The sequence below is a fragment of the Seriola dumerili genome, unplaced genomic scaffold (genome assembly GCF_002260705.1).
Source record: "Seriola dumerili isolate Sdu_G_001 unplaced genomic scaffold, Sdu_1.0 BDQW01000066.1, whole genome shotgun sequence".
NCBI classification, from domain to species: Eukaryota; Metazoa; Chordata; class Actinopteri; order Carangiformes; family Carangidae; genus Seriola; species Seriola dumerili.
In genome coordinates this window covers 4,681,118-4,701,935 of record NW_019174321.1, presented here as the reverse complement: position 1 = coordinate 4,701,935, position 20,818 = coordinate 4,681,118, and the positions used below count along the sequence as shown (strand labels likewise).

Sequence of the window (20,818 nt, the reverse complement as noted above, 5' to 3'; positions counted from 1 at the left end):
ATGCTTACGTGGGATTTTATCAATTTCATTCAAGAATTTACTCTTGATTTCCTCAAACATGTCATTCTTGCTGATCTCTGTGTTGTTGGAGCCGGAGGTGTCCGGCACAGAGGTGGAGATGACAGCCGGGGTGGGAGCCATGGTCACAGTGGTGGCACCGGTGGGCTCAGCGGCTGCCACGGCCTGTGGCCTTCTGAACAAGTTAAACTTCATTGTCAAAGACTAGGTGCAGCGTCCCTGAGACACACAGAGATCAGACAGAAAGGGAGAAATAACATCACCAAACAACTGTAATGTCACAACCTCAGTGAAATGGAAGAACTAAAGTAACATTTTTTTTTATCTAAAGACAATTGTTGCTGAACTTTGATGAATTTGGCTGTAGATCAAACACATTTTTATCTGACCAATATACAGCAAAAACTCTAAACTGATGTGTACAAGTTCTACCCCAGGAGGATGTAGTGCTGAAACAATTAGTCCCTTAATAGTTTAGTCGAGGACGGACAGAAAATTGGACCAGAAGTTTGATTAAGTCATTTATCAAGCAAAAAAGCTTCCGGCTTCTTAAATGTAAGGATTTCCATATTTTCTGTTTTGTATCATCATGACTTGAATATCTTTGTGCTTTGGACTGAGCAAGCAATGTGAGGATGTTACTTTAAGCTCTAGGACATTTTAGACTAAACAATTTAACTGAAGGAACAAAAGGAAAGAGAGTGACTGTGCAAAGTCCAACTGATGGTGAAGATCATGTAAAAATTGTTGCCTCAGCAGAGCTCCTTTTGTAAGGGACTAATGGATAAAGAGGATCCCTTTGTTTTTTTGAGCGATGATAAGATCAAAGGCCGCAATGAAGCAACTCAACCCTGGGAAACATGGAGGGATTTTTTTTTTTTTTTTTTTTACAAGAGATCACAATCAGCTCTGTGCATTGTTAGTCACGGATTAAACCGATGTCAGTTACAAATCCTCGACTGAAAAACCTTACATGATATAAAAGTCATGAAAGTTGAGACTAAACACATCATTATGCTGATGATGTGAGAGTTTACTCTCGGTGTGAAGAATGAGTAGAAGCGGAGGTGATTAACCCCCCCCCCCTCTGAACACTGTGATCTGCCACAACTGGTGGAGACAAAGAGAGAGAGCTGCATCTAAACAGAGCTGAGGGAGTTCTCCATGAAAAACGTAGATTGTGGCTGAAATGTTAAAGGAAAAGTCACATTCCCTCTCTCTCATGTCTGTGTTATAAATATAAAAGCTACAGCCAGGAGACGGTCATCTTAGCTTAGCATAACGACTGCAAACAGGAGGAAACAGCTTGTCCATCTCTTTCCAAAGGATGACAAAGTCCAACTACTGCCACTGACTCTGTTGGTTTCCTGACAACCTCAGAGTGCAGCTTGCCACACTTTGTTGCTTTTACACTACTGTTTTTGTCTGAATGAAACAAATGAGATTGAATGCTAATTAGTTAGCTTTAGAGGGGCTGGTAGACAGATATTGATACTCGTGGACAGGGCCAGGCTAGTAATTATGCTCTTATCAGTCATTATGCTATGCTATAAGATAAGCTAAACAGCTCCTAGCTGTAAAATAGTAGTAGTGAAATCTTGTGAGTGAAAGTGAAGACCTTTCTTCTCCTTTAACGCTCTCACATCACAGCATGAACACCCTCAGTTTGAACCTGTCTGCTGTCCCTTTCGGTGTGGAGTCAACACGTTCTCATGTTACAAGGATTTTCAGGGAGTTTTTGTTTTTCTGTTTATGTGTTTGAGTTTTAGTCCTCGTTCCTGTCTTCAGTGAAATGCATGCGGGGATGGGCAGTGTTCCCCTCTTTGTGACTGGAAATAAGAACAAGTTGGTATTAAACACAGATGGCAGGAATGTGTATGCAAATATATTACTTTTGTGAATTGAACTGTTGGGTAAAGAAATCAGTAATTTTGGCAACAATATTTGAAAACGTAATATTCTGTAATACAATGAGAGAATCAGAGAAATAAATCACCTGAATGATTGTTCTGTTGACTTGAATCAGCAACATTTTTTATAATCCATTCATCTTTGAAGTCTTTTTCTCAGCTTGTCAGTCGTGAGGATTTGTTGCTTTTCTTTGTCTTATGTGAATATAAAGTGAATATTTGGGGATTTTGGACAAAACAACCAATGTAAAGATGTTGTTCTTCAAGAAAAACCGTGATGCTCAAAATCATTCACAATTTTATGCACCAAATGATTAATTCATTCATGAAGAAAACAAATGGCAGGTCAGTCAGTAATAAAGATCCTCATTAGCTGAAGTCCCAAAGTAGAAGAAACTAAACTCTGTGCTAAAATGAAATTATAAAGCTGCTGTCTAAATCAGTCTCCCCACAAATCAGAGACTAATAAAACAAGTGCTTCCTCACAATGGTCTTAATCTTTTTTATCCTGTGGAAATTCAATCCACCGCCAACAGCTGACAAAATCAATTTATCTCCAGGCCTCAAGTGAGCATTATATTATTTATTCTCTGTCTGCCCTTTGCATGACTATGAGTGACACCAGCACACTGTTAGCATTTGCTGCTGAGCATGAAGGAATTGCTGTTTTATTTTTATTTATTTATTTATTTATTTTCGCTAAACAGAAAAAAAAAATATATGCTGCAGAATCCGACAACTGGAATCCCTTGACAACTGTAGCATCATTTCACCTTGGATTGAAGTGGAACAAGTGCATTATATTATGGTGCAAAGAAGGAGGATTCTTCTTTCTTCTTGTGTTCATTTATTTGATTATTTCAAATAGACAGCAACAGGAATATTAGGAGCACAGTTTAATGGTTTAAATTCTATCAGAAGGAATAATTTTACTGCAGTATGATACATTTGCGGGATTATTTTCAGTGCTGAGCATGGAGATATGGACACTGCCTTGGTGCTTTCATGCCCCCCACCACCTCAACATTAATGCTAAACTGGCAACTTGACAACCGTTTACTTGTTCTGCAGCTTAGAACGTCTCCATGTTTATTTGTTTTTGCTTCAGGGTGAAAAAGTGTTTTGACAGCAGAGGTCATGAAATTAATACATTTTCAAGCAAACAGAGCGAGCATTATGTGATACACTCTTACCAGCTTAATGTCATTGCTGTGACTGTTAAGAGAGCGCGATGTGGAGGTAGACAGGCTTTTCAAATAAAAAGAGAAAATGAAACATAAAATAGAAATGAAGAACAACTCATCAGGAATAAATGATAAAACACACTGCGTCTGAGTGTGTATGTGGGCGGGGGTGTGTGTGTGTATCATTACAGCTCTCATATGTTCAGGGCTATCTAGAGGATATTTGTTTCATCTCCCTCTAAAAGCACTAAAAGACAATGATCTGGCTCAGTTAAAAAGACAGATAATTTATATCCACTGTTTAAATGAGCCAAGACAACCGCTGAGTGCCAGCTTTCACAGATGCAAACACAAAAGTTTGTGTGTCACATTAGTGAGTGATATACGATGAATCTCTCGCTGTAGGGACATCTTCATCTGAATACACTCTCAGTGCATGTGAGGATTTCTGTATCGTGACATGAAAGTGAACCAGCCAGACTTCAGACTTCTCTGTCAGTGTCTGGCAAACACAGTCGTGATATAACCTCATCTTCATTGATTCACAGGCCGCGGATCAGTTTCAAGCATTTCATTGAAACGTGTATTTCAATAAATAGGGCTTATGGTCAAACGCCTGCCGTTCACATACAGTACAGTAGAGGCCCATGTGCTGTGAGCCAGCAGATCATTGTTGCTAAGCAATCCTGATAGTGTCTATCAGCTATCCAGAATTGCCCACTACCTGCCTATAGCCGAGGTGACCAGCCAATCAAATAACCAATTGGCTCAAGGCCCATGTCAAGTCACTGCTTGAGCGTTGGGCATGGGCATGACACGAATGCCAACCGTTACCAAGCTGCTGTGATGTATGGTGATTGTAATTAAAGTTTTAGCTGCACCATGGGTCCCTCCCAAAAAAATTGAACAGCCGCTTTATGTCTGAAGAAGAAAATCATCATTCAAGAAATTGTCATCTCCAATCAACACTGACGAAAACAAGTCAGCAGCTGTAACAAACACAGAATCCAAGACGATCCCTGCCGTCCTAATCTGCAGGGATGACTCCACTCTATAACTTCCATAGCTTAGCATGTTTTCTCAGTGATGAGGACAGCAGCTGAATTCAAATACACCAAAACACGTCCATGCCTCTGCCCCTTATTGTTTTAGCCTAGTGTTTACCTCTGTGCCATTAGCACTCAGTCCTTATCTGCCTCTGATTTCTGCAGCCCATCACTGGCCAGCATCACTCAGCCACACAAAAAAAAAAAAAAAAGGCTCAGACACATCCTGATTCACAAGGATATTCAGGTACAGAGGATACAGTCACAATGTTATAGTTTATTTTAACTCAATTAGTTTGAAGACACAGAAAAGATCATGTCAGATAGCCGTGTTCTAGTTGTATGTTTTGATGACATTCATGTCACATAACTGCACCTTAATATTAAAAGATCTGCAGGACAAAACTCACCAGTCAGATGTGGTATTCCCCTTCACGAGGTGGCCCATCCAATATCAATGACTGTTTGGGCTACAGTTTCCTCAGAGCTGTGCTAACATAGTCTGATCTCTCCCATAAGCAGAGACTGCAGTCTCCTCTCACTTCTCTCCACTGCAGCACTACACCCCTCCTCCTCCTCCTCCTCCTCCTCCTACTCCTCCTCTTCCAATGTTCACCATCTCCCCCATTTTCCACCCTCCCGTCACACACCTCCCTACTCCCCCCTCTGTCTCTCTCTCAATGTACTCATGCACGCAGACTCTCTACCTCTCTCTCGCCACCCCCCACCCCCCCAACCTCATTTGAGATGCTGCTCACACAACTGATTGCAGCATGCCACTCTTTGGTCTCGCATTGGAGGGCAGTTGTAACAGATCAATATGCACAAGGTTTGGAGGGGGGGGGGGGGTTCACTGTTTGCACAGATCAGAGGTGCATTACAACAAGGTAGAGGTAGCTGAGGTAGGAGGACAGCTGACATACACTTAAGGGTGTGCTGACTTTACCACATCAGCTCCACAAATGGTATTACGCTGAGCTCATACAATTAATTGGATCCCAACAATTGATCTCAGAAGTGTGATATAACCCTCTGGAGGGATCCCTTCTTGTTAAAGCCATTCAGAATGAACAACTGAAACCAAGAATGATTAGGTCAACTTGTCTGCCTTTTAACAGTCCCTCAGGAGACTCGTCAATGATGATTGGAAGTGAGTAGATTGCAATGCATCTTCTCCAGTTACAAGGCAAACAAAAAAAAAAAAGCAGTCTGAAACACTGAGCTAAAAGCATTACATCATGAAACAACTGATATGTGACAATGAAACTGATGCAAACATAGAGGCCATGCATTCGTTCTGCATGATAAACTGGTCTCAAATCAACAAATGCATGAAAATGCCCCTCATGTAGCTACTTCTGTACATATTTGATCTCTTTTCAATTCCAGCATTCATTCTTTTTCCCCCGGCTTGCTCCTGAAACCCTCTTTTCCTCCTCTCTCTCCTTGGGGAAATACCTTTCTGTGTGCTCATGTTCAGCCAGCAGCTGTCAGGGGCTTGTGTGAGGTGGCTCCTCTCTCTCCAGTTTACAGTGCAGTGAGCTGCTTCTGCCAGAGGGGGGCAGGGATCTCACACAAAATTGCTGCATCACAGAGCATCCCTTCTTTTCTTTTCTTTTTTTCTTCCACCAATGTACTGCAAAGTTATGCCCAGAGATATTTGTCTTCCATACTTTCTTCAAATATGTTTTCATTCACTGAAAAGCATTTTTTGAAAGTGAAAGCAGCTTAAGCTTCTTGTTTTTAAATAAAACATAGAGCTGCGACTTTGTACAGAGCTATTCAAAATCACCAAGGTCTTCTGCTTTAATAGGACTGGATCTTTTCTCTTGGTTCTCAGTGTTTTTCTTGCGATCTTCGATGAGTTTGATTTTCACACTTAAACAGTTTTATTCAACGACAGAACAAAGTGACCTTGCCATCAACTTGAAAATGAAATAACTCCAAATAAAAGTAACTGGATTGGTAGACTGAGGTGGGTGCGAGAGGACGTCAATGTATAAAAAGAATGTGGCCTGAAAGAAATGTCATAGGAAGATGACGCGATGCTGCTAACTCATGATTTCCAGAGAGAGAGACACTTAAAGCTAAAGAGTGTAAAAGTAAACTCTAAACCCATTTAAATCTTGGGGTGCTTTAAATTAATGAATAGTTCAACATCTTGTGAAAGAGTGAGATGAGAGAATTGCCACCCTCATGTCCGTTTGTTCAAAATGAAGCTACAGCCAGGAAACGGTTAGCATAGCTTGACATAAAGACTCAAAAAGTTACCCTGGCTTTCTCCAAAGGCTAGAACCTCTGTCGACCAGAAATCAGTGACAACAAGATGGCTAAAGAAATAGACCAGCACATAACCCTCCGTAAAACTGTAAAATGACATTTTTACACTTTGGTTTTTGTTCGGACTGAACAAGAGTTAGTGTTAAGTACTGACTTTTAGCGGTGCTGGTGAGCAGATTTTTTTTACCTTGGACAGAGTCAGAATAGCTGTTTGCAGTCTTTATGCTAACCTAAACTAAGCTAAGCTAAGCTAATATATATTAAGCTAAGCTAAGCTAAAATAAGCTAAGCTAAGATAAGATAAGATAAACTAAGGTAAGCTAAGATAAGATAAACTAAGATAAATTAAACTAAGCTAAGATAAGATAAACTAACCTAAGCTAAATTAAGCTAAGCTAACCATCTCCTGGCTGTAGTTTTATATTTACTGTAAAGAGGTGAGAGTGGTGTCAATCTTCTAATCTAATTATCAATGAGAGAGCAAATATGTGTGATGGAATAATTGTACATAAGTTATCCCATATTGTCTACCATTATGTATTAACTACTTCATACTAACGGTGTGTGTGCAGTCTGCTTTGTGTTTGAGCTATCTTACAGGAAACCACAGCTGAGTGTCTGCAGGCTGATAAGTCAGCCAGAGTAGGAGCTATTTCGAAGAAAACGGGAAGCGCTCCCAGTCTAGGCTGGTTTCACCTCACACGTTGCAAAGTTGATGCACCGTTATGCTAATGTTTTTAAGTGCACATCATGTTGCCGCTGTGTGACCCATGCCCTTTAGAGCAGCAACATTCATGTAACTAGGGAACGCCCAAAGATAATAAAAAGAAAGGGTTCGACGGAATATGCTTCAGAGCGGGTTGGAGATTGTAACTGAGCATATCTCTGTCCGTTCTCCTCGGGAGTAAGAAATAATGCTCTTGTCTTCCTCTTCTTTGTGTCAGTATTAAATGTCTTAGGTAGTGTAAACCTGACAATGTGTATATTCCAAAATAGCATACTATTCCTTTAAGGTATACAGTACATCTGTAATATCCACACCTTTTTGTTCATTTTTACTTCTGTCCCAGGTTGTGTGGGACAGAGCTTCTGTCTCTTTTGATGTTACTGTAAATTTTCTCCAAGTCTCTTATTTACTGTATTTCTAATTGTTTCTGTATTATTCACAGAGAGTCCCAGTGAGACTAGAAAACAAAAAAAGGAATACGATGTGCTGGGACAGATTCAAACTCGGTTCTTAACTGACTTCCTTTAGACATTCGGCATCTGCGGTTTGAAACTGTAAGTGAAAGGACACTCCCAGCTCAGTGATGCATTGTGCTGTCTCAATGGAAAGTCTACGGAGAGTAATTACGTAGAGGCATTTAATGTTAATATATGGCAGCACTCACTGTAAATCTGCATTGTCAGAGGAGCCAGCTTGGCAACAACAACAACTTAATGCACTCAAAGGTAGATTGTGAAATAAATTGCAAACATAAAAAATGGAGAAAATGTAAATGGCAGGGAGCCAAACCAAGCAGCCCATTCTTCTATGGCTAGAGACATTCAATACATATCCGTTATGAGACTAATAGCCACATTATTCTGAGTGAAATTAAATTTTACTTTGCTTTGTAGAAAATCATGAAAGGCTGCATTATGACTGAGTTACAAAAAAATCTGAATACCTTATTTTTTGCCAAAATAAATTCAGAGATTTCAGTCCAATTTATCTTCAGTATTGTTAAGGCATTAAAGAACTGGGTCTGCAGGAGCCTTTGTGTTGTATAAAATAAAATAGAAAATATATCACTAAATAAAAAGCAGCAACATTCAACTGGGAAAAGAATTTTGTTGTCACCTAATGTGAAAAGTCTTGAAAAATCTGTAACACTGATGTGTTTATCAGACTTAAAATGAAAGAACTCACAGTTGTTTTTCCTCATATAACCATCATTTCAGTGTATTACATTTTTATTCTGCTGATTTGGGTTGCATGGAGTTACTATTCTCTGTTGCAATGACTGAATTTTCCACACATAGATCAAGTTCACTTTGTCGTACCCTAAAATTTTAAAGATACATACATTTGGGGTTCGTATCTTAGAAAAACAAGTCTTTTAATTCTTAGTCTTTAAAGGTGCTATGTGTCTAACGACAATATGAAAGGGGCCCCTCATAGTGATTGACCTCCAGAGACTTATCACCTGACTCTGCATTGATTAGCTGTCTGGCCCATATATACTGTTTTGGTTCACTCTCACTGCTGTCATAGACTGCTGTCATTTTCAGCCACAGCAAGCAGCTGTTTTCAGAGAAAAGGCTCTAAAAACCTTCTGTACACAACCTGCTCAGCACCAAAAAGACAAACAGACACAGTCAGAGAGTAGCTGGTGAACATAGTGGAGCAATTAATAGCTAAAGAGCAAGAAATTTCTCTCAGGGGTTGGTAGAGACCAAAACAGAGCAAAAAGAGTCAATATTAAACTTACATTTACCAGGTCACCAGAAACACAACTCCAGATGTAATAATAATGTTGCTCTGTAACTGCTGGATGTGCAAATACACAAATAAACAACAGTTTGCTGTTCACCATTAACTTAAAAGGTAATGACATGTCTCTGTTGTTTCTGCTGCCCTCAACTGGTCAAATAAATGAATAATTAATTTGATTAAAAAAAATATTTAATGAAATTGAATAAAAAATAAAATAAATTTGATTAAATAATTTCATATTAATAGAAGCATCCCTGAACTAGTCATGAACAATAAGATTAACACAAGAGGATGAAAAAGTAATAATTAAAAGCAAAGTGTTTGTTAAAATAATGCTACAGATTTCTCTTTCATTCGTGTGTGTGTGTGCTCACCAGATGTAGCCAGTTTATGTGCCTGACCTGGTTTGATAAATCACCACTCTGCTTCTTGACTCAGCAGCTTTGGTGTCTACGAGTTTAGTGCAAGGTCACAATGCAGCTGCAGCATCAACTGAAGCAGTAACAGTACAGCAGGATTGATTCACTTGGACTCCCAGTGCATTGTGGGATACTCCAGCTCATCCCTGGCTCTCTCATGCCCTCAGAGTATCTGTGAATGAATAAAACTTCCCCTCCCTCTCTACTAGTCATCCTCTCCGCGAAGGATGAGTCAGGCCGGAGGACTGCGCTGCACTGGGACGTCGATGATAAGAGCAACACAACCACTATCAGAGCCCCACATTACGAACATACGCAGAGGACAGCTGGTCCCGACGTGTGTGTCGTGCCGAGTTGTGCTGGGACATTTTGGTCAAGATGATTTGTCTCCTCTGAGGCAGCACAGAGGATGTGGAAAAGACTGCACTCTCTCAGCTCCTGCAGGGAGTGCTGCAATGCAGGGGTGTAACAGAGAAATACGAAGCTAGAAGGCAGCTTGCCCAACAGTCAGCTGCTCACACTCTTCCTCCATTTCCTGCGATGCCTCACTTCTTCCTCTCCTCATTGCTTTCATCTTTTTCTTATCTTATTCTGCTCTCTCCAGACTCACATCCTTCTGTCTTCCTCTATCTCTCTCTCTCTCTCCCACACACACACACACACACACACACACACATTTAAAGCGCTGCTCGTACGCTGGCCAGTGAATACTGCAGCACAGACGACGGTAAACAGAGAGCACCATATGGTCATAGTTGGCCCTGTACATCAGTTGCAGTGATTGGGTGTTTTGGATGTAGCAGTTGGTCAGCAAGATGACTGTGTGTGTGCGTGCGTGCTTGTGTGTGTACGTGCGTGCGTGCGTGCGTGCGTGCGTGCATGCGTACGTGCGTGCGTGCGTGCGTGCGTGCGTACGTGCGTGCGTGCGTGCGTGTGTGCTCATGTGTGTCCGTAAACAGTGAGTGGATGTTTTTAGGTATAGAGTTTGTCGAGTGGCTGCTGAACCAAAATAACCCAAGAGATCCATCCCTCCATCCATCCATTTTCCATTCTGCTTATCCTTTTTTGACCCATGAGATCTTAAAGCTGAATATGAGGAGGATTTAACTGGGCCTCTTTTGTCTAAGACCTAAACACCACTACATGTTAAGTTGACATGGAACGAGGGGAGAGAGTTGGACTTGAACTGAGGGTGTTGTGGTTGACGATAAGCACCTTAAGCCCCTGAGCCACCAGGGAACCCCTTAAAGGTCCATTCTGATTTTTTTCCCCCGTAATCTTAATAATTCATATGTTGCCTCTGGAATAGAGCTTTTTCACAGCAGGTATTTTGACTTGTCAGAGCAGGGAGCACACAGGAGGAACTCTGTACACCCACACGGGTGTTTCTTCTCACTGTATATACGTCTCCTCAGGTCGGAGTTGGGAGGTGCTACACTGGGAATTACATGGGGTCACAACAAACTCCATGTTTTAATAAGAATGAAGAAGGTTTAATTGTGATTTGTTTGCTTGTGAAATTCACAAGCCTAATGAAATGCAGCCATCATTATGTTATTGACTACAGCCTGCTTTTCCCGCTATAATATGTCAAAAGTGTCTGCCATGAATAAGGTCTATTAAAGTCAGTGTTTTTATTTATTCAAACTAAACTTGAAGGATATTCTGTTTTTCACAAGTGTTATTTACTTTGCAAAGCTTACCTCGCCGTGCCACAGAGCTCTTTTGTTGTCCTTTTAAAAACACATAAATGATTCACATTATTGCACTGAGTGACATGTTCCTTCACTGAATTAAACAAATGCCACAGACAGGACTGAGGAATGCGGGATTGTGGGTAAACCCAACTAAACAATACAGTGTGAGCTAATGGTACACCTCCAAGGCCAAGGCTGACCAGGTGAGCTACATCAGGTGATCAGCTTTTTCACCTCTGGACTCGAAGATTCTCCAGGATTAGCCATTGTAGCACACCAGGAGGGATGTCACTCTAATGTTAATTTCATTCTTCATGAGAATGTGAATATAAACAGAGGCGAGTAAAATGTCGCTCCTGTAGATGGAAGTTTAAAAACTTTGAACAATCCATGACCTAAACCAAATGTCCTCCAGTGTCCATCAGGCATGAGCAGCAAACACCTTCATGCTACAGTATATTACCATCGACTTACATCATGATAAGAAGTGGAAAAGAATTCTGATCACAGGGGTAAAACTAACAACAGTAATTAACTGCATAATGTCTTTCTTCTAAATTTCCCCCGTGAGTCCGTCCACGTACATTTGCTTAGAGGCAAAATATGACGCCCACAACTATTTCCTGTCGGTGAGAAATTAAACCGAGACAGTCGAATCAAAAAGTGATCTTGATCCACCAGAGAGCTTGACATCTGACAGGCTGTCTTTGTGCTCACCATATCACAGAAACTTAAAGCACAAACTACAAAGCACTAATTCTTCCTTGTAGCTTAGCTTATATATTGCACAACATATACAGTAGATGAACAATTGTAATCCATTACAATCTCACTAATTAAATAAAAAGGCTAATTGGGCTCTGTGGAGTTGATGGTGACTACCCTGCAAGTTTTTTTTTTCCACTTTGAATGGGGTCATTTTGACTGGTGATTAACACATTTGTGATCAGAGAAATTATTTGAAGGTTATTTTGGTCTCCTTGTCTCTGAGATTGGGGGTCAGTCTAACACCTGGTTCTCAATCATGGAAACTCCTCATTTTCTGCCTTTCCTTGAACAGCACGAGCGCAAATAAACTGAATACAGAGTGTATACCACCATGAGAACTGTGACCATCTTGATGACTAACAAAGCTACAGATATGTACATCTACTTTTTTCTTCCTCCTGGTGCTGAAAATAGCCTGAGAGACTAGCGCTGGATAGTGGTGCATTTAGGGTGTGAGCAGAGGGGAGGGAGAGAGCCACATTTAGAGGCAGAGAAAGAGGCAAAGAAGAGGGAGGGAATACATCTCCCCAGTAGTGAAGGATGCGTTGACCAACTGCATAAATCTGGGGCAACATGACAGAGTAGTACTGAGTAAAGAGAAGCCAGAAGGGACACAAGTTCAGTAAGTAATTATCTGATCCTTTGCACCAGCTTCCTACATTTCCTCTTCTTTTCCTCCGGCCTTGAAAGCATTTCACATCGGATTTCATCCCAGACTTTTGCTAATTAAGCAGCGACCAGTCATTTTCCTACAGCTTTCTGTGCTTCATTAAAACACACAAAAAGCGACATGATTACATTTGGAAGCAAGAACTTAGGATGTGTTACTGAAGTCCAAAGACCAGCAATGAACCAGATGTGTCACCACTGGCATCATCCATTTTCTGCTCCAACAAATTTTTAGATTTGTTAAGGGTTTCCTGCTGTGAGAGGAGAAGACAAATTGGTATCATTAAGAAAGTCCCTCATCAGCAAATCCTCACTGTATTCTCACTGTTTTCTTCATCCTCCCACAAACAAAACCAAAAAGATCTTTTTTGATCCGTTCATGATCAGATACTTTATTTAAGATTGTGCATGTAGCTGCTTCATGAATAGATTGAGATATCATTGCTGTCATGTTGTTATCATTCCTGGTTATCAAACTTCTGAATCCAGTCAGCTGAGAGTGCAGGACTCACAGTGACCAGTGGAGAGCAGTATTCATACACTCTCTAAAGAGGTTACTAGTATCAGTAAAATGGCTCTCTATACTGCTGATAGAGCTTCAAGGAGACTTGATGCACATTACAGCATATATATTCAGCATGTACTCATACTTTACTTTTCCCATTTTGTGGTACTCTTTACTTTCATCTCCACATTTAAGAAGGAAATATCAGACTTTTTAGTCCACGACATTTATCTGACAGCTATATTCAGATTATAATTGAAAATGGAATATAAATTTATGTAGCAGAATCGTGTTTTTTCTTCTTTCTTCTCCCATAAACCATCTCACAACCTTTATCTGGTGACCCTTTGGAGGAGGCCGATCCCTAGACTGGGAGCCACTGAACTGAATTACCTATTTATATAAAGTCGTTAAAACTAACTCCACCTCAACCGCCAACACCATGATTGATGTATCACTATTAATAATGTCACATATATATTACAACATTTGCAATGTACTTAGGCAGTATTTTAAATGTAGAACTTCTATTTGAAATGTTCTACTGTACAATACATGTAGACGGTCACTCGACTTGGTAGAAATGGTAGACAAGCGCACACACACACACACACACACACACACACACACACACACAACTGACCTACTGATTGGTGCTGCTCAGTCTGGTACTTAAAAATATTAATTCGCCCCTGAAGCACTTAAAATTGATCTGCTGAAAGGTATTGATCTTCCTCTGCATGAGACTGCAGGGGTCGGCCTGAAACAGTCACTAGAGTCATGTGCACGGTCTTCACTGAGGCAAGTAAATAAAGACACAAACCATTGTACAAAGATACTGTCATATAACACTAGATTTTTCTCATTCTGGAAATATAATTAATCATTTACTTATTGTGTGATATAATTGGAAGTTAAATGTTTCACTAGTTGCTAACTTCATCTGTCCTTTGGTGCCGGACAGGTAGTGTACAGTTGGTTTAAGAGGAGCTATTTGTAAGTTTTGCTATTGCTACATAGCAAGCGTTAGCACTAGCAGCTGTTTACTTACCAGTCTAGAAGAAATATTGCAAGTTCCATATCAAACTTCATTCCTTTACTCAACAATAGCAGTCACCAAAGGTGGAAAGCAGCACCAATGTTAAATCTTTTTTTTACTCTCTTCTACTGAAGTTAGCACGCTAACCAGCTAGCCCATCTCGTTACTTTCCAATAGCGACTCACTGAAGGTGTAGCGCTGCTCAGAGGGCATATTATAACCTCTTGTCCTATAAACGCAAGCGACAATCACCGCCACCCACTCCTGGCAAAAAAAACATGTTTGGCTGCAGAGAAGACTAACAAATAGACCCTTTAAAGAGCTTTTTCGCGGCCTGGATGTTGATGAGAGCGGGAAGAGTGAACCAAAACAATAAAATTGTGGCCTGTAAAACCAAAACAATGAGCTGAAAGATGCTAAAATGAGTGGGTTTGTGGGTTTATCACTATGAGCTACCCTTTTCTCAGTACACATAGTCTTACACTGTTAATGTAAAACATTGTTTAATGCAGCTTTAAATCAAACCTGCTTTTTCCCTCCTCACATACAGATGTGCCCCGTTGTTGCTATTATCTTTCTGCCTGCATCCTGGATCTCTCATCAGTAGTCACACATTGTTCCCTGTATTTACAAAGTCACCTAAAGCCAATATTTTCTCAGTAAATCTGCTTCTGCCATTACTTGTAACATCCCCCTCTCCCTCTGTTGTTGCACCATCTGTATCCTGGATTTGGCTTTTCCATCTTTTCCTTCAACGACTTTGCAGCAACATTTTTCGAGACACTGGCTCACCACAAAAACCTCAGTCTTAGTAAAGTAAATTTTTATTTATATAGCGTCAAAGCACAACAGAAGTTATCTCAAGACACTTTTCATATAGAGCAGGTCAAGACCGTACTCTTTATAATATTGATTACCAAAATTCCAACCATGAGAAAGCAAAAACCTAATTTTAAAAGGTAAGAGCAGAACCAAGCTCAGGGTGGGCGGCCATCTGCATCTGAATGCAATGTAGATAAAAAAGGGACAGAGGTTCAATACCTGGGTTATGTATTGATACACTTCTCTTTTCTATGAAGGTTGAGCCTCAGAACAAATCCATCCCACTGTATCCTCAGGCAGAGAAGCGTTGTGCTGTTGGTTTTCAACTAATAGAAAACGCACTGCAGCACCAGCAATGGCATCGGTTCAGCAACTTTCACAGGGAAGCTCTCAGAGTCTACACGACTCGACATCACTGTCTGCGTTAGCTGTCAAACTGTCTCTCAGCACAACAACATCATCAAATGCCATTTTGTGACCTGACATTACCGTGTATACCTACTGTAGTACTATTGGTAATGATCCAGGCATACTCTGCACACACAGCACTGTGTGTGCAGAGTATAAATGAAAAACATCATCAGTGTTGTTCGTGTACATTGATGCATCTGACAGCCTGTGAAAGAGGATCTCAGTTTCGTGAGGTCAGGGTTATAGGATGCCGTACAGAATCCCATTTCATGAACCATCAAGCATCAGAGGTGCGCAGGGCATACACACCTCTCCTGTAATGTAGAAACTCAAAAGTGGCTGAAGCAAGGCCTCCTGACGACTGCAGCCACTGACTACTGCAACATTACTGATATTCAGATTAGTCCCCTGTTATTATTGTTTTTACTAAACCTACTGGTAGGTTTGTTGTCAAGCATGAATATCATTGATCCAATGTGGAGACATACAAGTTGGTGTGCTGACAAGAAAAAACCTAAAGAGAAAAATGTGCTTGACCGCAGGCTAAACACAATAAAATAAAATGAGTCTACACTCATGCTAATGGCTGGTGAGGCAGTGTGTACAGTGGCTTCAGAAAGTGTTCAGAGTCCTTCATTTTTTGCACACCTTATTATGTTGTAGATTTAATTTTAAGTGGATAAAACTTCCATTTTCAAAATCAAAAACTGAATTCTCTCCTTTACAAAAGTATTCAGACCTTTAATTAAGTACTTTAAAGAATCCCATTTAGCAGCTTTCAGTCTTCTCATATAAATCTCTACAAGCTTTGCACACTTGGATTGGGCAGATTATCCCATTCTTCCTGGCAAATCATCTCAAGCTCCGTCAGATTGGATGGGAAGCCTCAGTGAACCTTCATCTTCAGGTCTTTGCACAGATGTTTTCTGGAGTTTAAGTCTGGGCTTTAGCAGGGCCACTCAAAGACAGTCACAGACTTGTCCCAGAGCCACTCCAGCATTGTTTTGGCTGTTTGCTTAAGGTCATTGTTGATGGGAAAGGTGAACCATCGCCCCAGTCTTAGGTTGCATGCACTCTGGAGCATATCTTCAAGGACCTTTCTGTACTTGGCTGCATTCATCCTTCCCTCAATTCCGACCAGTCTCTCTTTCCCTGTCACTGAGAGGCACGCCTACAGCATGATGCTAGCCATCTCCATGCTCAAAGTGGCCTCCATCTTGCGACTCTATCATAAAGGCTTGATAGATGGGGTGCTGCTGAGATGGTCGTCCCTCTGGCAGGGTCACCCATCTCTGCAGAGGACTTTTGAAGCTCTGTTAGAGTCACCGTTGGGGTCTTGGTCACCTCCCTGTCCAAGGCCCTTCTTCACCGGTTACTCAGTTTGGCCAGACAGCCAATGCTTCATGATGGTTCCAGACTTCTTCCATTTCACAATTATTGAAGCCACTGTGCTCGTGGGAACACTCAAGACTTCAGAAATGGTTTTGTATCCTTACCCTGATCTATGCTTCACCACAATTTTATCACAGAGGTCTACGGAGAGTTCCTGGATCTCAAGGCTTGGTTTTTTTCTTCCTAACATACTGTTTGAACTGTAGGACATTCGTGTGTCCCTTTCTGAACTATGTCCGGTCAATTCAATTTACCACATGCCGACTCCGACTCTAAAGCAACAGTCTACATCTGACCACAACTTGGAGTGCCACAGCAAACGTTCTGAATGCTTTTGTGGATGAGTGATTTCAGTTTTTATTTTTAATGAATGAAAAAAAACATTTTTATTTTTTCATTCTGGGTTATTGAGCATAGATTGATCTACAACACAAGTGTGCAAAATGAAGTGGTCTAAATACTTTCTGAAGCCATGGTACAGTGGTGCATTGAGCTAAATGTTAATGTCAACATGCTTACAAATAGCAATGCTAACATGTTGATGTATGTTGATATTCGCCAGGTTAAGCAACAAAAAAAATGGAGAGAAAACATGCACCTCTTCCAGTTAGGAAAAGGAAAGTGTATGTATTTGGTAATAAACCAAAGAATTGGATGAAATGAAAGTCTGACCTGATGATGATGCTAGATGAAAACAAGGCAGGGGATCTGCATGTTATTACAACTAATCCTTAGGGGGGCATCAATGTCTGCACCAAGATTCATGCCAAGCCATCCAATAGTTGCTGAGACATTTCGCTTAAAACCACTAATGTGAACCTCATGTGGCACAAGAGGAAAAGTCAGGGCATTACCAGCTTCATAATGATACATCGTACATGAACGATGAATGTCTGTACCAATTTTGTTTTCTAGATTTAGATTTTTTTTCACTGCATGAGTGAAAACTTTGATCTTCTGGTGGCACTAGAGGAAAAATCAGGGAATTACCAAAATCAGTAGGATTTATCCTCTCTGAACAATGCATGCCTGTACCAAATATCATGGCAGTCCATCTACAGTAATAGTCGGTAGGACAGTTTGGACAAAGGTTTTTCCCGATAGACTGGTCCACTGACACCCCAACATCCCTACACACACACCGATAGTGTGGCTAAAAAAGTCATATGCTTGCATATAAGAAAGCCACATAAGTCTCTCATAAGGGGTCACCCATAATATAATCTTATCTAAGAGATGTAATACTGACTTAATCACCAGACTCCAAGCACAGGCTGCAAAACTGTATGACTAATCCTCTCTCTGCGTACAGCTAAATGCAAATTCAGCAGGAAAACAGCAGCAAAATGATATTTTCTTTTTTTGTCATAGTCATAGTCATTCTGTCAGACAGTTCATCTGACTTTACTGTTTTGCTTCCTTTCATGACCTCTCATTTTTTTTACTGTACTGTTATACTGCTTTGCACTCTTGCAATTCCTCTCATGCTTTGTCTAACCCCTTTTAATGAGCCACATCAGCAACTTAATCATGGCTATCTGAACAGTTAATAAAAGACGTATTAAAGAGGAAACATATCAGCATATTGGTAGATACCGAGCATGAGCTTCCATCTCTTATTGCATTGTTACATCACAGATTCACTTCACATTCACTGTACTATCTGCTATTTGAAGATATGCTACTTTCTAACCTGTAAAACATCTAATGCAGAGCGTAATGCACCAAGGCAAGTACACAACACATCACAGGACAGAAGCTGTGTGTGTCAGCATGAGTATGTGTGTGTTGTGTACAGACACATTGCAGCGACACAGCCCTTGATTCACCTCTGCTGATGCCAAAAGGAAGTCCTCATTTGACACACACACACACACACACACACACACACACACACACACACACACACACACACACACACACACACACACAAACACACACACACACACACAAAGAGTCAGGAGTATCCCAGTCATGTACTCATAACACCCCCTGGGACTGAAGAAACCACTGCATCACCTGATCTGATCATACCGCTGCATCATAATCAGCCCAGGAACATATAGCGCCAACACAAATCAATCATCCAAATCTACGGCTAAAAATAAAATATTTCTTAATCAATAGGAGAAACACATGGGAGATGCCTGTGAGGGCCAACAAGGAGAACGTGCTACTTAAATGACAAGAAAACGTAAAGAAGTTCAAGCTGTGGTTTGGTTTACAAGGTAATCAGTTTCCACCAGAGGCCGTAATGCGCAAAATTTCAGGGCACATCGATGAGATCTTTCTTCAACCATGTTTCATTACAGTGAATGAAGGAAATATTTGCCTACAAAGCATTTGGAAAAGGTACAATAAGAGACACTGTATAAACGCACTGGATAACTGCTAATAAGATGACACAGATGCATCTGAACAGAGTGAGCTCTGCAGACTCTTACATGGGCCCTTCAGTCTTGCTGGCTCAGCAGATTTGACTTTGCGTGCACTCCTTCAGAGCTTTTACTGTGTGACAGTGAGCTGACTCTCATCATCCATTTAAAGACTGACACACTATTAAAAATGAAGCAGTAAAGAAATGCAGCTGGAAAGAAAAATGAAAATCAGTTGCATACCAACATAAAACAACTTCTTTGCATTTATTTCTTTTTCTGTTCAGGACAATCTTTACCTCTGTGCATTACCGCTCTAAAATCTCACTTTTTATTATCTACACATCCAGATTATAATCAACCAATTAATAGTGCTTTAGTCGTTTTTCTACTGTGCAAGAAATTCCCATCTCAAGTTCTAGCCTCACACACGCACGTTTGTTTTATTATGTAACATTATACTGCAGCACTACATGATGCTACGCACCAGACATGAGGACTTACTGACATGCTGCAAAAGTTCCACTCTGGCAGATTTGCTATTATTGTAAGACTCTGCATTAAAATGAGAGGCGACTGGCAAAACGCTAACACTGTCTGCTCTAATTACCCCTGAGCCATTTAGTCTCTCTTTCTGTCTCTGCAGAGCTTTTTTTTTTCCACATTCAGGCAGGATGTGTGTAATGAGGCTAGGTGCCTCTGTGACAGCCTGGCACGCAGCAAAGCCTCAGTAACTGATGATGCTGTTCTGGAGAGGAAAAGCAAAAATGCTGCTTACCTTGAGGAGAGATGTGCTGCCTCCTAAGCAAGAGTGGAAGCAGAGAACAGGGTCAGATATATTCTTGACAGGAAGAAAAAAATCTTAACAATATGCACTTTGGTTCATCCCACTCTCAAAAGACATTGCAAAAAAAATCCCCAGTGCTGGCAAGTCCCAGTTTCACCTGGGGGTGTTTCTGTCCAAGAAGCCCCCTGACACTCACAATCAAGACTTTTCTGGGCTGAAGGTGCTGCTGACGTGCACTCAGATCAGGCGGAGATGAGAAAATAAGATCACACAGATTAACATTGTTCTAACACACTGAAACCAGCACAAGCCTCAGAGCCGGTGCAGTTCCACTGCTGTATTTCCCGGCACTGTTCGCTCATTGGATGAGGAGCAACTCAATAAAAACCCTCCTTGTCATCAATTGGGTAAGGGAGGAGGGGGAGGGGGGGTTTCTGTGGCGCACTAACAACTGTGCTCCTCCTCTTTTCTTTCTTGCTCCATCACTTTCCCCCCCAGTACACGCAGACAGGGAGTGCTGAGCTTTGAGAAATAGACGCAGGAGGAAAGGGAGGAAGAGAGTGAGTGAGAGTGTGAGAGAGAGAGAGAGAGAGAGAGGGGGAAGTGCAAAAGCAGTGGAATCGATGAGTTGTGAAAGGAGAGGTGAAGATGGTAACCAGCAGTCTGCAGTGGCTCTCACAGAGCCTGATTTTGGGTCCTTTGCCTCCCTGCTGCAGGAACTCTGCAGGAACCTCAGTGCAGTGAGGTGTGAGGACTAGAGAGGATACAAGGTGAGGGAGGAGGAGAGGAGAGGAGAGGAGAGGAGAGGAGAGGGGTGGATGAGTGAGGGGGGGGGGGCTATTAGCGGTCTGCTTGGGCTGGTTTTGCTGCAGTATGGAGGCAGGCAGAACACAGATGGGAAGTTGTGTTTTTTTTTCCGTTTTTTTCCCCAGCAGCAGTAGATGTGAGGCTCCAGCAGACTCAGCAGCTGCAACATGAAAAGGCAACTAGTTCCTCCCTTCCTTGTTTATAGGCAGT

At 41.2% G+C, this 20,818-nt stretch overlaps 1 protein-coding gene across 4 annotated transcripts in view; it reads right to left on the bottom strand.

The window, feature by feature from the left end:
* LOC111219363 (synaptotagmin-2-like) overlaps positions 1–20,111 on the bottom strand; it is a 31,897-nt gene extending 11,786 nt beyond the window's left edge. For 2 of the 4 annotated variants that reach the window (XM_022741996.1, XM_022741999.1), the window contains exons 1-3: positions 19,998–20,111; positions 19,793–19,815; positions 9–237 (exon numbers count right to left, since the gene is read on the bottom strand). In XM_022741996.1, coding sequence (XP_022597717.1) covers positions 9–213 — 205 coding nt within the window. In that variant the 5' untranslated portion in view covers positions 214–237; positions 19,793–19,815; positions 19,998–20,111. Of the gene's footprint in view, positions 1–8; positions 238–4,568; positions 4,598–19,792; positions 19,816–19,958 lie in introns of those variants that run through there. The other 2 variants (XM_022741997.1, XM_022741998.1) reach the window with 2 other exon arrangements.
* Positions 20,112–20,818: the final 707 nt, after the last annotated feature.